At 36.6% G+C, this 15,829-nt stretch overlaps 1 protein-coding gene across 3 annotated transcripts; it reads right to left on the bottom strand.

Annotated features, from left to right (window-relative positions):
* Positions 1–11,239: 11,239 nt before the first annotated feature.
* Positions 11,240–14,032, bottom strand: LOC130703514 (muscle segmentation homeobox-like). Of its 3 annotated transcripts, none has more exons than XM_057524967.2 (3): positions 12,613–14,031; positions 12,300–12,484; positions 11,240–11,697 (listed from the first exon to the last, which is right to left on the bottom strand). In XM_057524967.2, the coding sequence occupies exons 1-3, from the start codon at positions 13,682–13,684 to the stop codon at positions 11,530–11,532; spliced, it is 1,425 nt and encodes a 474-aa protein (XP_057380950.1). In that variant the 5' UTR covers positions 13,685–14,031; the 3' UTR covers positions 11,240–11,529. The 3 variants fall into 3 exon arrangements, with proteins under 3 accessions (XP_057380950.1, XP_057380951.1, XP_059352201.1); XM_057524968.2 differs by having other exon boundaries at positions 12,300–12,481; XM_059496218.1 differs by lacking the exon at positions 11,240–11,697 and adding an exon at positions 11,840–12,223 and having other exon boundaries at positions 12,613–14,032.
* Between the last annotated feature and the right edge of the window lie 1,797 nt (positions 14,033–15,829).

Genomic DNA, 15,829 nt, shown 5'->3' with positions numbered 1-15,829 from the left:
GCGGTCGACGACCGGAGTTGTCCTTCTACGGAATGGATGCCCAGTAAGCTGGAAAAGTCAACGTCAAAAATGTTTCTTTTTGTCTACGACTGAGTCTGAATATTTTGCAGCCGCCACAGCCACCAAGGAAATTGTTTGCATGAGACGTATTCTCCAGGACTTTGTCCTACAGCAATCTGCACTAACTACTCTATTTTGTGACAATCAGTCTTCAGTCCAGCTAGTAAAGAACGCGGAGTTCCATCAACGAACTAAACACATTGAAGTGAAGTTTCATTTTATCCGTACATTGCAAGAAGATCAAATGGTTGACGTCACCTATATCAATACAGATGTGCAGCTCGGTGACATTCTTACAAAGCCCTCAGTGGACCAAGATTTGTAAAGCTGAGCGAAGAGATTAATGTTGTTGCCTATGCTTGGGTCTTGGGTGGGTGTGTTGAAAAACAGGTAAGCACAGGCTTCCTTTAAAGGACGCCTTTACTCTCCTTTAGACTGTTATCTGCATGGTAGTCGAATATATCATGTGTCTGTCTCCCGTTTTTATTTTCAGTTACAATAAAAGTGTCACCACGCAACACTAGTTGTTTTTACGGCCTATTTGTTTAATTTCAACAGAAACGTGGATTTCCCGTAAGGAAGCACTCGTTTTTATGAAGAAACAAGAGTAATGAAATATCTAATTCAGAGATAAATATTCCTAGGAAACTTTTTTACTACAATATAAAAAAACTTGTTCTGCTTTTTAAAATATTTTAGAACTCTCTGTCGTAACTGAATATTATGGAATGATTTTGGTAATTTTCTAAATTATCTTCAAAATACAGTCTGTAATAAAGGAAAATAGTTGATAATATGAAGACTAAATTTTGATAATAGCATATCCTGCATGTTAAAACATACATCATAATTGTTGTTGATGAAAATAATTGAATTTTTCTAATTAACTAGTTTAACCAACGTTGTACAAAATGAGAAAAAAAACTCTAGATATATACAAAGCCAACCAGTAGACGATATTTATCAAAATAGGAAATTTTAAAAACAATACTTGGCTGCTTCGCTACACCGGCTACCACGGTTGCCAGAATGCAGGAAAGGGGTCACGTTGAATTGACGGACGATACATCTATCCGTCGACTTTCTGTATCGCATCATTTGCTTTACCTCATCACCAACTCGCCCATTTTATTTGCTTTTCTGAATTTGACAGTGCAAGAAAAGCAAGAAAATGTAAATCCATTGTTACATTGTGAGTATTCCTATATTTACAATAAGGGTATATCACAACGTGGATCTGGGAACAAAGAGAGGTATTAAAAATCGGCCATTTTCATTCCATGTTTTCTTTCCCTTGTGTAATTCTTCATTTCCTTGACGGGTGTCTTAAATTTAGTTTTTCAATTTATTTGATGTTTTGTAGTAATTTGACTGAAAAGAGAGGGAAACTGCCCTTTATTGACAGAACATGTTACGGTTTTTTAATTCACGTACTGAATAATTTTATGTTTATCTGTAAAATAGTTTGCTTTGATTTGCTTGTTTATCTAGAATATTGGTCGGCACGGGTTACCTGGGACCCGACCCACCACCAGAAGTTACTGGCGCGACGATGAAAAAGTGAACAAATTTGTTGGTATGTTGCCCCAGTAGCCTCTGGTAATGGTAGTAAACAAACAATTTCACACTTTAATCTTGCACCCTTTCTGATTTCGTAACGTATTTCATCCTATAAAATACCTATCTTTCATTTTTTTTCAATTTCATTTTTCAGAATTCCATGACTTAGGGGTTGAACCCGAACCCGATATTAGGAAAAAATGAGAACCCGATTTGACCCGTTCAGCCGGCTTTCGGGGCGGGGCAGATAATATGACCCGATCACAGCTGATCGGGTATGAGCCCTAAGTCCTTTTTTGGTCAAATTGGCAATAAGATCTGTAAGAAAATTATGGGAAATGTAAAAAGTTACAATAAAAACGTTTTTTCATTCTATTTTCATTAAACAATACAGTCCCCACCAAATACACGTTATCGCGAAATAATGAAAATGTCCGAGAATCTTTGGTAAAGGTATAAAATTTTACATAATCTTGTAGAATCTCACAGAATCCGTAAAATCTCGAAAGATTCTGAATCTCGTGCACTCGAATTTTGAGCTCCCAACCCCTCGGGTAATCCTTAGGGACGTTGGGCGTCCTAACAACGTCCACCGATTTTCAAGGCGTTTTAGATATTCCATCAACGTAGAATTTATGATTCCGTTGGTATAAGGCTAACTGAACACCCAGATGATGTTCCGCGGTCACAAAATCGGCTTTGGGTAGCAAGACTCAATTTGGATCTTCCGTGAATGTTAAAAATAGACTACTATAAGAAACAGACGTTTTTACATACATCCATATTCGTCTTAACTATGTTGCTAGGATTCTTATTCTTCATAAAACTATACAGCGATGCTGAGTGGGTGCATTAACATCCCCCGGCTCCAGACGGCATCAGGACACACATTTAAGCGCACTTGACAATATTATAAAATATTATATTATATTATAAATTGAAAAAAAAAACTCGAACGGAGTTTCATGGCAACATTTTAAACTGTTTCGCGACTAACACCCCTCCTAAACTGTGTAGGGGAGGTAGGGCGTGGTTGGAACACAAAAGTTATTTTTGTTCCGTACGATTACAAAAATCGTCCAAGTAAACTAAAAAATATATAGATTTGTAGCCAGTTATCTCAGCTAAATAACAGTATTTTTTTTTGGGTGGGTTCGGCAAAGACGAACATCTGCTATGTGTAAAAAACTGGAGGTACCCCAAGTTGTTTCAATTGCCAATTCTACTCGGCAATTGAAACAGGGCGTCTGGGCAATTGAAACGTGGGTTTTCCCATAAGAGAGCTCCCGGTTTTATGAAGAAACTAAAATGACGATATCTCAGAATCTGGGATACGTTTGATGAATTTTTTACAGTAATATAAAGAATTTTAATCTTTATTTTTTAAGATATTTTATAAGTTTCTATAGTAACTAAATATTATTTAATGAATTTTGGTAGTTTTCTTAATTAGGTTCAGAAAACCGTTAGTAATCCAAAGAACGGTTAATAGTATGCAGATCAAATTTTTATAATCGAATATTGCGTGTCCAGCCTTACATCATAATTTTTGTTAATGTCGGTAATTTAAATTTTAAAATTTAATTTCTTTCGTCAACGTTGTAAATAAAAGCACAAACATTGTGGCAGACGATAAATGTCAGCCACCCAGCAGACGAAATAAAACACAAAATTGAAAAAAGAGCTCTGCTAATACGCTGCGTAGGGAACACTGTTGCCAGACTACAGTAAAGGAGACGCGGATACGGAAGGGTCGCAATTGGAACAAGGTGTTCCAATTGCTCCGACCATGGGTCTTCACGGAGTTTTAATGTTTATAGGGGATAAAATTTAGCTAGGAAAAAGTTAATGTTATCAATTTATTGCTTAATGAACGATGAATGACTCAAGACCTTTTTTAATGATTTCCTCCATCGTTTTAGGTGTGAAAACGAAAAAATTGTCTGGGTAAAAACTAGAAATGGACAGTCAAAAAACAACTTTCTGGGATAGATCGAAAACTTTTAGAGTCTAAAGCCTCCAATTTTTTCTAAAAATGTAAAACCCTAATTCCCGTTACCTCAAATTTTTTTAACTAAATCTCTTACATACTTGAAGTGGTAGAATTTTTGTTTCAATTGCTGCGTGTTCCAATTGCGCCCTACCTCCCCTATATCCGTATCTCGTGACAATATAATGAAGACGAAAGGAGGTGATAGCGCCAGCAATTTTAGTTAATATTGTGCATGGGCTCATCGATCCAACTCGGAAACAACGGACAGGAAGCTGATTCATAGGAAAAAAGAAAAAATCAAATTTATGATTTTGTTATTTTTCTCTGTGTCTGTGCGAAAATGAGAAGGCCTGTTTGAGAGATCTTCTCCGTAATGCACTGATAATCATTTTGGTAGTTGCCTTGGTATACATTGAACATTGAAGTTTGGGTATAAATTACTCGATGGTTGATAACCCTGATAACGGGTGCTTGGTTATAGTAACACTCAGTTATAGAAACGCGCACAGTCCGGTCCTGTAATGGGATCGGAGCTGTACTTATTTGTTATTGTGCTTACATTTTTAATTCAGATAAGTACAGGTACTATAACCCTTTGCAATCTCAAACCTCTAAGTCAGGTTTACAGGTAATGAACTGTTTTAAACGCGTACTCCTACTGTTCCACCTCTCTTTTTTTAGATGATGAATGAGGTAGTGGGACGTTTTGTTATAGTTGGAGTAACGCAACCGGCACAAGTCGGACGCAACGGTCACAAGAAATCTTACATCGGGATTGTCCGAAAATTTATTCGGGTTTTCTCGAACCGTTGGTGATACTTCGATGAAACTTGCTGTATTATGCGCTAAAAAATAAGCTAAATAATGAAAAATAATAGAAAAAGGAGCTACGTGCCCCTAAGCCTTTTAACCCGACCCTTCCTTATACGCTAATGGGGCACACCAAATTTTGTTACAACGTTTGCTGTAAATGGCTGTGCCACAACAGCATAAGTTTGAACATAAAGGATACAGTAGTGATGTACTCAACCACACATCCGGTTGCTTTCAGCTGGTGTACTTTTTTTTCTTGTCTTCTATATCTATCCTATGTTTTCCTTATTTTCTTTGACCATATACGTACGTATATCTCGGTTCCTTTTATTCTTCCTACTTTCGCCGTTCACAAGCTTAAGCTCACAGCTTATTAGCACTTCCTCATCAGCTAAATGTCTGAGTAATTTTTTAATGTTTTTTAAATTACAAAATAACTGTGGCTACGGCCAAATTTGTTCTACTACAAGGAAGAAAAGTGAGCCCAGTGTACATGGCCAAAAAATAATAATGTTCAATATGTCTATGCAAATATATATTGCTTGTGAAAAGGAAGATGTTCAACCCGTCCTCACTAATAAAAAGACATTATAATTCAGATTAAATTTAAATTTACGAGCTGTAACATATGTAGTACTGTACTTATTATTCCTGCTAAAAATATTTCCGGTAACCTTGATAATATAGAAGACCACTTTCAATCGAATTCCGATGGGTTTAAAACTCTTAGACGAAGTGTACGAGATTTTGGGATCATGACTGATTTTTTAATCAAAAAAGGATTTTTTTTTGTGTAATTCTTAAACTTAAATTTTCTTTATTTTCTTGCCAAAACCATGTAATTCTTAATATAAACTATGATTTTGTAATTTGTTTCTTTAAAGAAAAGAAGAAAAGAAAAATAAAACATGCGATTTTTATGCCTTTTGACTACTATTTGTGGAAGGAAGTGAATAAAGATGGCGAATTCTATAGTCCAACTCAAGATCAGGAGTTCTTGTTTTTCCTCAATATGAAATATCATCAGGTGGAGCATACTTTCTTGAATATTACTGTGGGATGAAGTGATTAGCTCAAACCCCCAAATTCATTGCGAATCAAGTATGCTCACGTTTATTCGATAAGTAGTCTACATCAAAATGTAGGCAAACACCTATTTTCCGTCGGAAAGCTATGGTTTATTATTTTCTTATTTATCATTTATTATTATTATTATTTCTTTTTTTTTTTTTTTTGCTTTCGTTTTCCATTGAGAGAACGTTATTTTCGCTAGTAATAAGGTTATCCTTTTTCCGGAAGTCCTAGATGCGGGTCCTCAAAACAATAGGCACGACTTAAAGGTGAATAATCAAGCATGTACCTACATTAGTTAATTAGATATTTACAAGGAGTCAATGGCCTATTTACAAATATAAGAGCGTTGGCAGCCGTCGAATCCACAGCTTTTTTAAAATCAAGTACCACCTAAAAAAAATAATTAGGTTTTTGCTTACTGATCTCGTTTAGATGACGATGAGAGAAAAGAGTGCAAGAAATGCAATGTCTCAATGATAGAGGACTTCGTTGAGAAGTTATGTCAAGCTATCTCGTCACCATTTCCGTATAAGATCTAATTTTTCTAATTGCTTCCCTTTTTTGATTTTCTCATGAACACGAAATTCGGCACGAAACTTCTGAGACGATCCAGTATATCTTTTATCATTCCACGTAGGCTCACTCGGTACAATAAATAGAGGATGGTGGCCGTAAATGGAACGCGGAGCATTTGAAATAAAACTTCTACCTTTCGAATTATGACATGGATTTCGTAAAAAAAATTGTACTAACAGGAACTAAGGTTGCTTATTTTTAGAAAAAATTTAATCTTTAAACTCAAAAAGTTTTCAAGTTATCTCCAAAAGTTTTTTTTTACGGTCCATTTTTAGTTTTTGCCCAGACAACTTTTTCATTTTCACCTCTAGAAAAGGTCTTACGTCATTTTTGATGCTTTTTATTATAAAAAATATTGTTATTTTTTACTAGCTCCTTTTTATACCCTAAAAACAAAGAAATTCAGTGAAGACCAATGCTAGTTGCAAACAGAACAGCTTATTTGTTTCAATTGCCACTTTCCGTATTTTGAACCTAATTTGGAAAAGTATCAAAATTCATTAAATAATATTTAGTTACCACAGCAAGTTCTAAAATATCTTGAAATATGTAGAATCAAGTTTTTTACACAATAGTAAAAATTTCATGGAAATACCTGTACCTGAATGTGGGATATCGTCATTTTAGTTTCTTCATAAAAAAGGAAGCTTCCTTATGGGAAAGCCACGTTTCGACTGCCCCGACGCCCTGTTTCAATTGCCCCGAAAGATTGGCAATTGAAAATTGAAATTTTGAAAGAGTGCAATTAAAAACCTGTATTTGAAAATCTCTTTCTTTTCGATCAATACCCTACACGGATGTTGCATGAGAGTTAGTATACCCAATATATTTTTTTTTAAATTAAATGTCCCCTGATGATTTAACAATAGAGATGTAGGCCTAGTCTAGTCGGCCCATGTAGGTGTTACTAGGCCCAGAAAGGGGGTACTAGGCCCTGCGACAAACATCACAATACTCAGCATCTTTGGAGGAGCTAGTTAACTTCTTAATTTTTTTTTCATTTTCAGAAGAGTACACGAATGATTGTTTCAGCTAAGGATGATCGTGACATGATTTTCTTGTGCAATTATGCCAAAGCAAAAATACTACGATATCATTTCGTTGGCAAAGCAGGCATAAATCCAAAAGATAGAAATTTTTTTTTTTTTATTGGTTTTTTCTTAACTACACGTTTTGTGGAAACACATCCTCTGACAAGCCAACTTTTCTCTAAGACGTTAATCCTTTGTTTGGTTCACTTATTTCGACTACGTTTTTTACTTTCGTAACTCATAACGCACCATGCAGACATTTTTCCCTATCTAATTCCATTCATTGTTACTGAGGCTATACATTCGGTTTACATTTAAATATTTGCTACACTAGTATATTAAACTTCAAAGGTCTAAGTAATTTTTTTCGTGATCCGTCGTATCATTACGACATTCGCTCTGATATTTTTTTATCCAAAATTGCCACACACAGTCTGATGGGGTACACCATAGTTGTTTGGTTAGGGCTACCCATTGAAAAATCAGCATGAATTGACCAATAAGCTAGCGCAGTTGGCCCTTTTGTAAGCCCCTACCATACATGTATAGGTAGACTATAGATTTAAAACGTTAAGCCGGATGTAAGGACTAGAAATTATTTATAAAGGCACACTGTTATCAAAGAACTTGACGGACCGTGCTTAACATTGAAAAAGTACCATAGCCTACGGATCAATAGCGGGCTGAAGGTATACTTCCGGTTGCTCACCTTTGATGTTCGAATGCTCTGTAGGCGACAATAGCTACCTGGCTTTGACTGTCCATTTTATGGCATCCGGCTAGAGCCCCAAGAAGAAGACAACCTTCAAATGGAATAAGCCCCGCAGTCCGACACTGCAAAGTAAGAATATATACAGGTTGTAACTTTGAAACATTTTGACATTCTTCTATTAGACCTCATACAGCGTCAGTAAAAAAGTGAACGACGACTAATGGTTTTCATTTTGCTTGTTTATTTTCACATTATGCACAAAAATGGCTACAAGTACGACAAACGATATGAGCAACCTGGCGAGGATGTGGCACTTAGATAAAATAATACACGTAGATGTAAATAGTATTATGATTTTTAAAAAGTTGTTTCTGAAACACATTAATTACCACGTTTCTGAATAAAAATAAGGGTGATTGAAGTTTTCCAAGGTTGGTAAATGAACGGATACGACTACAATTGCATACAATTCTAAAATCCAAAATGTTTCATAAAAAACCGTAGTAATGTTAGGAACCTAAATTTTCACAAAGATTTTAAGATTGAAAATTTATGTTGCTTTTCTAAGACACGAAATCTTCGCCACGTTCGTATATATAAGTTATGAACCAAAAATATCAATAGGAATATCACCGTCTATCCATAAGCTAAGGATTGTTTATCGCCATTTATATGAAATCTATTGTGAGTGAATTACAGCCGCCATGAGATTCGATGGAGCTAAATAGAGCTGTCAGGGGAGTCATATCATGCAGATCATTCAATAACCTTCCTCACGACGCGTCGAAACTCCTCATTGTGATTTCCCTTCTCCCCTCCGTCTCTGTTCCCCCTTCTATAGCCATTGATAATGCTCCGAGCGCAATAAAAACAGCCCTGACAATCTTATATGTCGAGTAGAAGTAACAACATAATCGATCTCATGCCATCTCCTTCCTCTAAGGGGGCTTTATTATATGTTTCTAGATATAGGCTAACAACATCACAATTTATACAACATTTGTGTAAAAAATACCAAATCGATCTTTTTCTATCGAGTTAAATATCCAGACTATTTAGCTGTATGCTAAACACATCATCAATTTTCAAGTTCAAATTTTTGGTTATAGCATAACTGTTTTTACAATCCAAGTCGGTGTAAAACAACACGTTATGCACAAATGTTACAAATGGCTGGATATGACGTCTTCTAGAAACAGTTTTTTAGATATTAAGTGGGCCCAACTTTTATTACGAAAATGATGGCGTTGAACAAAGGGACGCAATCCCAAGGATTTTGAGAAGGCCATTTTTTCGACAAAAGAGGAAAGTAATGTGTGTGTTGCATCTTTTCGAATGAATTCATGCAGAATAAACGTGCGCTGTAAAGAGAAACTGTATGGATGTTCCGGGTGAAGTGTACCTATCAGCGGTATAGACTTAGCATTTGCTCAGGCGTGCCAACTTAATCCGATTGGGGCATCATTTGGTCATGCACTAGCGCCTCGAACAGCGGGTCTTTCAGTAAAGAATCCTGTTGTCACTGGATTTATTTTGATACCCTCGAGGTTTAAGTCCATGCACTTGTAGACCATACCTATGTGTATAAAAACGTCTTGTGAAACTGAAGAGAGGGAAAACGGGTGTAGCGCGGTGTACCGGTAGCAGGCCTATTCAAGCTGACGTGTACTTCCCATTGACGCTCATCTTAGCTTAAAAAAACGGATTTTAGTCTCAATTTCTCGCAACTATTCGAGCTGAGAAACTAGAAAATTTAACTAGATGATTAGTGGGCATATATATAATCTAGATGCATACGACAAGGTAGGCCACAGCCTAAGCAGAATTGCTTCTTCTCTACAATCAACATAAATTGGGATATTATTTTTTGCTTCTGACAATAAGATTCAAACTTAATCACAAATCGTTCCGTCACAGACCATTCCTATGAACAAGATATTCACACACATAAAAAACAAGTACTTATTTTCTACTTGAGTAAAATCTAGTGTTGGCCCTACAACATTTCGTCAAAATCTAATATGAATGTGTTGAAACAATATTTCAGATAATCTTCCTCATAATTTTGTATGTGACAGAAAAAGTTGAAGTATTTTGTTCACCGTTACGAGCTATTTTCCTATATCTGTTAAATAAACAGCTAGCACTGAATGTAAAACTAACTTTACGCATTAATCCCAAGGAAGGCCAAGCGTTCAATCTTTTTAATATCTACAGCAGACTATACATCAGTAAATCAGAGTGTATTGGAGAATACTAGCTGTAACATTAAATATATCAGCAGATTATGTGTTTTGTAGCTAAACGCAGTCAATCTACCTAGCTGCCGATGTAAATAAATAGTTAGTTTTTGTCTCGCTTTCAAACTGATGAAGATCAACCAGTGGCAAAATTGCATCAGAAGAACGCGTAGCCCATAGTCTACAGTCTTATCCAAATTTCTAAAATCTATACTCAAAGAACTAGTCAGGAAAACTCTGCCTTAAGAGGGCATCGTGGTTAAATTTACGATTCACTTAGTTCACCGAAGAAACAAAGCAGAAATCACAGAATCGCTCCATTTCTTAGAACTGTGTCAGAATTTTCTGCAAACGGATTGGAAATTTTGTTGACAATTATAACATTCTATTATGTTTTTTTTTAAATTTGACTTTCTGGTTTCGCAGTGGCCGTTGTCATGGGCAAATATTTCTTTTCGCCTTTTGCGTTACATGCGAAGAAATATCTTCAATAACGTTTCTGTTATGCTTGTAAAATGTTTCATATTTCTTGGTTGTCCCACCTGACAATTTCTAAAAAGCCGTCGACTAGGCAACACAACTGCTGTTATCCTTGTGCCGTAACGCAACCACAAATCCATACAAATGTGTATAGAATGCCGTCGAGGCTCCTGTCTCCTCTCTTGACGCTGTTAAGTTGACATTGTTGCTGGGTATTCGTACCTAAATGTACAGTATTATGAGCAGTATAAGAACACAGCCATGAAAGAACACCAAGTTTTCACTGAACAGTGCACCGTTTGCGTGTAGGCTATCTCCCAAGCCTTTCCTCCTTGTTACAAAGCCTGGGCTTTATGACATTTCTTTCGCCATTAAGTTCTTAGTTTTAATAGTTTACCGAAAACAGAATGAGAAATAAACATGAGTACGTCGCCTTCATGCGTTGTGTGGTAAAATTGAAGGTTTGAATGCCAATCTAAAGGAATAGATAAAATAATTCCTTTTGGTCGAAGAATTATTTCATAAAACTATGTAGGCTATGTAGAGCACAGCTTTAGAACCCTCGAAGAAATGTCGGCTTTTAAGGTCTTTAATACAAACTCAAGTTTTTGCTATACAATTTCTTCTGATGAACATTTTACTTCGTGTATTAACAATAAAAAACACCAATAATTAAGTTTTTTTTTTACTATGTGGTAGACTATAGACAAGAGCTGTAGAACGTCACTTATATGGGTTACGTAACAAACTCTTTCGCATAATCGGTACTTTAGACAAAACCAAACCGAAACGATTATATGCTAATACAACACAAATTACACATCATTGAAATTAAACTGAGATGGGCCAGCTGTAAAGGTACGAACACCTTGACATACAGATTAACTAAGAAACGCAAATCCCCACTATTAACATTTGAAATCAAGGATAGCATTGTTCATCATTTTAATAAGTATTAAGTAGGTACACTTTCCTGGTGATATTTCTTTGTTACTTCGTCCTTTTTCGTTTGATATCGAATGAGTCGTCACCGTAGATATCTTCTTCTTTGTCAGAAAGGTCATTCAGAACTTCAGCCTCCTCTTGACGCTTCTTAGCAGTTGCCAATTCGGCAGCGTGTTTTTTACGCCATTTGGTACGCCGATTTTGAAACCAAACCTGAAAAAAAAACATTTCGGATTTTAGTGTTTTAATTTTTTTTTTGTTCTGTATAGCTTTTTTTTAATTTAATTTTTTTTTATTATTGATATTTTGTTCTTTGTTTTTTTTGCTTTTTGTTGCCATTTTGACCGTCTATCTATTTTGCCACCAACGAAGGAGTTAAAAACGGACGAGAAGAAACTTGTATAGACTAGCCTACATTAAAAACTAGTCCACTGGTATTCAAACGTTGTTCGAAAACACTGCTCTGCGCTTCGTGTCGTAGTCGGTCTTAAACAAAAAAAAATGTATCAGTAATTTAAAAAATGACCAATAGCGAATCAGAAGTTGCAAAACTGTGGTTCATTACGTTTTTCATAAATTCACACACAAAAACTAACTATCTCAAAAGACTGAGATTTCTTTGTTGCTTGTATTAGTTCGTAACGATGTTTTTTTTTCTTTTCCTGTTTACTACTTCGAATTTCATTTTCGGATATCGTGCTACCCAATGTGATACGCTAAGTAGCCTTTTCAAGATAGCCTAATCGTGAAAAACGTTTTCAAAACGAATATATTAGAAGCTTACGAGTGTACGGTCGATGGTTTAAAGTGTATACCTTAACTTGAGATTCCGTCATATTCAATCCATAGGCAAGTTTTGCGCGCTCGGGACCCGCCAAATATTTTGTCTGCTCGAAAGTTTTCTCTAGGGCAAATATCTGTTGCCCGCTAAAAGTTGGTCGTGTGTGTTTTTTCTTGGAATCCTTGTCGAAGCCACAGTTAATGCCGTCGGAATTATCTGCTAAGTTAGCCATATTGTTAGAATTATCAACAAAATAGGTATAATTAACATAGAGCTATTAAGCATCAAGGGTTTTCTTTAGTTTTTAGAATAAGTTACTGCAGTACAATAACTCCGAGTATCCTTACTTATCTGAAAACGATCTCTCCATGTTTGCAGAGCAGGGTTATCGATGAAGGATTGTAAAGTTGGCCAGTAAACGCCTGTAAACGTTGGCGAGTTAAGACCTAGGGCGTTAACGCCGTTGGAGAAATCCAAAGGCTTCTGAGTTCGCGCTATTGCTGAAAAGGGCGACGGATATTGGCTACTGGAGCTTGAGTGTGGGTAGCACTGAATTGCAGGAGAAATGACAGGATCTGGTCGTGGAATTGGTCTATTAAGAATATTTTCTATTCCGTGAGGTGTAGCAGAAATCGAATAATTATCCTCCGGTTGTACGAATACTGTAGCGTTAACAGATTCCGGCCGTGAAGGGAACTTAGAATCTTCGGTGTTACGAAAATTTTGCTTTGATAGCTTTGACGATTGGTGATTTTGCAGTTGGCTCGTGTCGAATATTTGTGTCATTTCCTTATTGGTTTGAGTAACTGATGGCCGAATAATCGAAGAAGAATCGGCGATCGAAATGGAAAATTTGGTAGAAGTTGATGCCGAGGGTGGAGAACCTAATCGGCAAATACGTGAGATACTTCGATCACTTTCTTGTGTTGAATGGATCTGCAAAGCAAAGCGTGATAGCCGAAGAGCAGACGAATCATTCGTAGAATTAGAAGATAATAAGCCAGTCGGAGAGCCTTCATCCGATGAAACTCTATCCGCTGAGCTGGAGGAAAAGTTAGAACTCTTTGGACTGCCTTCTCTTCCACCTAGATCTCGGTGGGCCAACACACAGCAGACGTTCTCGTTTTGATTTGAAGGACCTTCTTGTCGGCTAACATGGGTAGGAGAGGCTCTCATGCTTGGACTAGGGCTAGAACTTGAAGTATCAAAAGTCTTGGAGCAGCCCATTGTTGAGTCACGGTCATCCACCGAAATCAAAGTGTCGCTGGAAGAATTTTTTTTTGTTTCACGATTTTGTGGTTTTTCAAAAGGAAAGATTTCGATTGAACTATTAACGTTTGCAATGTCTAAAGTAGCCGACGGTACGGTTGCGTCTAACATGGGGTCAGAATCCTTTTCCAATTTGACAGCACTTTGCATTTTCAGCGTGGATTTCCAATAAGTCTCCAGATCTATCGACAGGAAATAAGAACATCGCTGAATGAGCTCTTCCAGTTATCCTTTTGGACATGAATCAATTGTGACACAATCCGACATTTTCTCGCGTCATGGAAGACTGGAACTGTTATTTGATTAAACACTTTATGCACTTTCACGTTTACAGATTTATGCAGAGATTGAACGCGTATTTGTTACACTATGATAGACTGCAGTTAATTCTTAATAAATAGGAGGAAGCTATCGCAGTGGTTCACGTCAAACGTTTAAAGAAACAAACTGATCGCGGTTACGAACGAGAAGCTATTTAGAAGTTGTACGTGACTAGTGTTGTCCTCCCACAAACACTCGTCGGCTTTTGATAGATGGTACAGGGTCCATGGACTGGACAGCCCCTCTAGGCGGGGTTTGCTCCGAGCGGAAGTCTCGAATCTAAGATTCTGCGTTTCGTGGTTCTTATTGGTTGCTGATACGTGCTCTATGCGCGCACAAGCGTCTCTCCTATTGGCCCCGCTGTTTAGAAGCATGATGCCGCGACACTGGGAGCAGTGTATTTGCTTTTTCATAGCGGAAAATAGCCCCAGGTTATTCAGCGTTTCACACTGCAAACAAAGCGGTACTTCCGGCTGTTTCAGAAGTAGGCCTCATATGTATAGACTAAGCTGAAGTCAAATTTGTCATGGAGAGACGTGCGATAAATCAGTTTTGGATTATGCTCTGACAATAACCACTGCGGGGTTTCGTTTAGGGGAGATGTGAAGGGATGAAAAGAAACAGTCTAATGAAAATTTTAATGTGGGTAGACCCGTATATAATTTCAGAATTTTCGCCATTGGCTAGTAAAGAATTATCTACCAATGGATATCATATACACCATGGATAACAACTCAATTAACAGACAACAAGGGTAAGGGTTACATGGGAAACCCGCGCCAACTATAGCCTACTAACTTTTGAAGCATTTCGTGGCAAATACTTCATTTAATCTTTTTTAATGGAAATTTGCAAATACATCACGTTATACAAGATCGATAAGAGTGGCTTATATTTTCTGCCATATCCTCGCAAAAATCGAATTATTGATAGCTCACTCTAAAGTTAAAAAAAAACGATTCAAAACACCATAAAAAGTTTGTCCCATCTGCAGTGGTTGCTGGATAGTTCCGTGTGTTAGCTGTACGTAAATTGGCCAGCTTTCTTTCTTTGTGCTGGTTTTGCCCGCCGGCTAATCTGGCAGAAGGGTGTCAAATTATACTTGGGTAAGTCAATAGGCCTATAGATGATGGTAAGCTTTCTTTACACAGCGGATAGGCAAAGCAAAACGATGCAGTAACGACTTTTTAAATCTCCTATGTAAGATTCAAGCTATGCAAATCTATGCTGCCTAAAAAAGAGAAAAAAAAAATACAGAGAATGCCAAAAAGGCGGATCTTGGAGTTGATCGTTACGTTACGATATAACAGCTGTCATCTTACTTGCGGTGGCACAGCAATAACACAATGTTATTTTCAAACTATCGTAGCTGCTGATGCTGAATAATAATAATAGTAATAATAATAATAGTAGTAAGGGTAAAGCATTCAGATGAAGTAAAGTTCAATAAGTCAATACTAAATACTATTGATAGTAATAATAAACTTACTAGTCGGCAACTGTTAACGAGATTCGAAAAAAAACTTCTTTCTCTTTAGAGGCAATAAAATCTCTACTCATTCTCTAGCATAATAGCGATTATGTTTTTTGTTCTTTACGAAGCAATTGGTTTTTATGCGGTAGCTAATTTTAGTTCGTTACTGGATTTCACTGACATTTTTCTAAAAGAAATTCCGTAAAATAACTTGTTATAGACTACGTGTAATTAAATTTTTTTTTATCGGTATAAAACAGGCTACATGCATGAGAAAACGAAAACTATAGTTTTCTTATTATCCTAGGCTAAACATTTTGGCTGAAATCGTTTCACACGATTTACATTGGAAACTGTGTATCCAACACAACTGGAATTGTTTATATGAAAATTCGACACAAGCACGGCAAGCCTTGATTCCTGCCACGTTTAGCCTATCGGCTATAGTAAATTTTCCTTTAAGGAATTGAAAAGGTTGAGACAGTAAACACGTCAAGGAC

Source organism: Daphnia carinata, chromosome 7, assembly GCF_022539665.2.
Source record: "Daphnia carinata strain CSIRO-1 chromosome 7, CSIRO_AGI_Dcar_HiC_V3, whole genome shotgun sequence".
In the NCBI taxonomy this organism is placed as follows: domain Eukaryota; kingdom Metazoa; phylum Arthropoda; class Branchiopoda; order Diplostraca; family Daphniidae; genus Daphnia; species Daphnia carinata.
The sequence above is the reverse complement of the archived record's forward strand: the minus strand, read 5'-3'. Positions and strand labels throughout refer to the sequence as shown.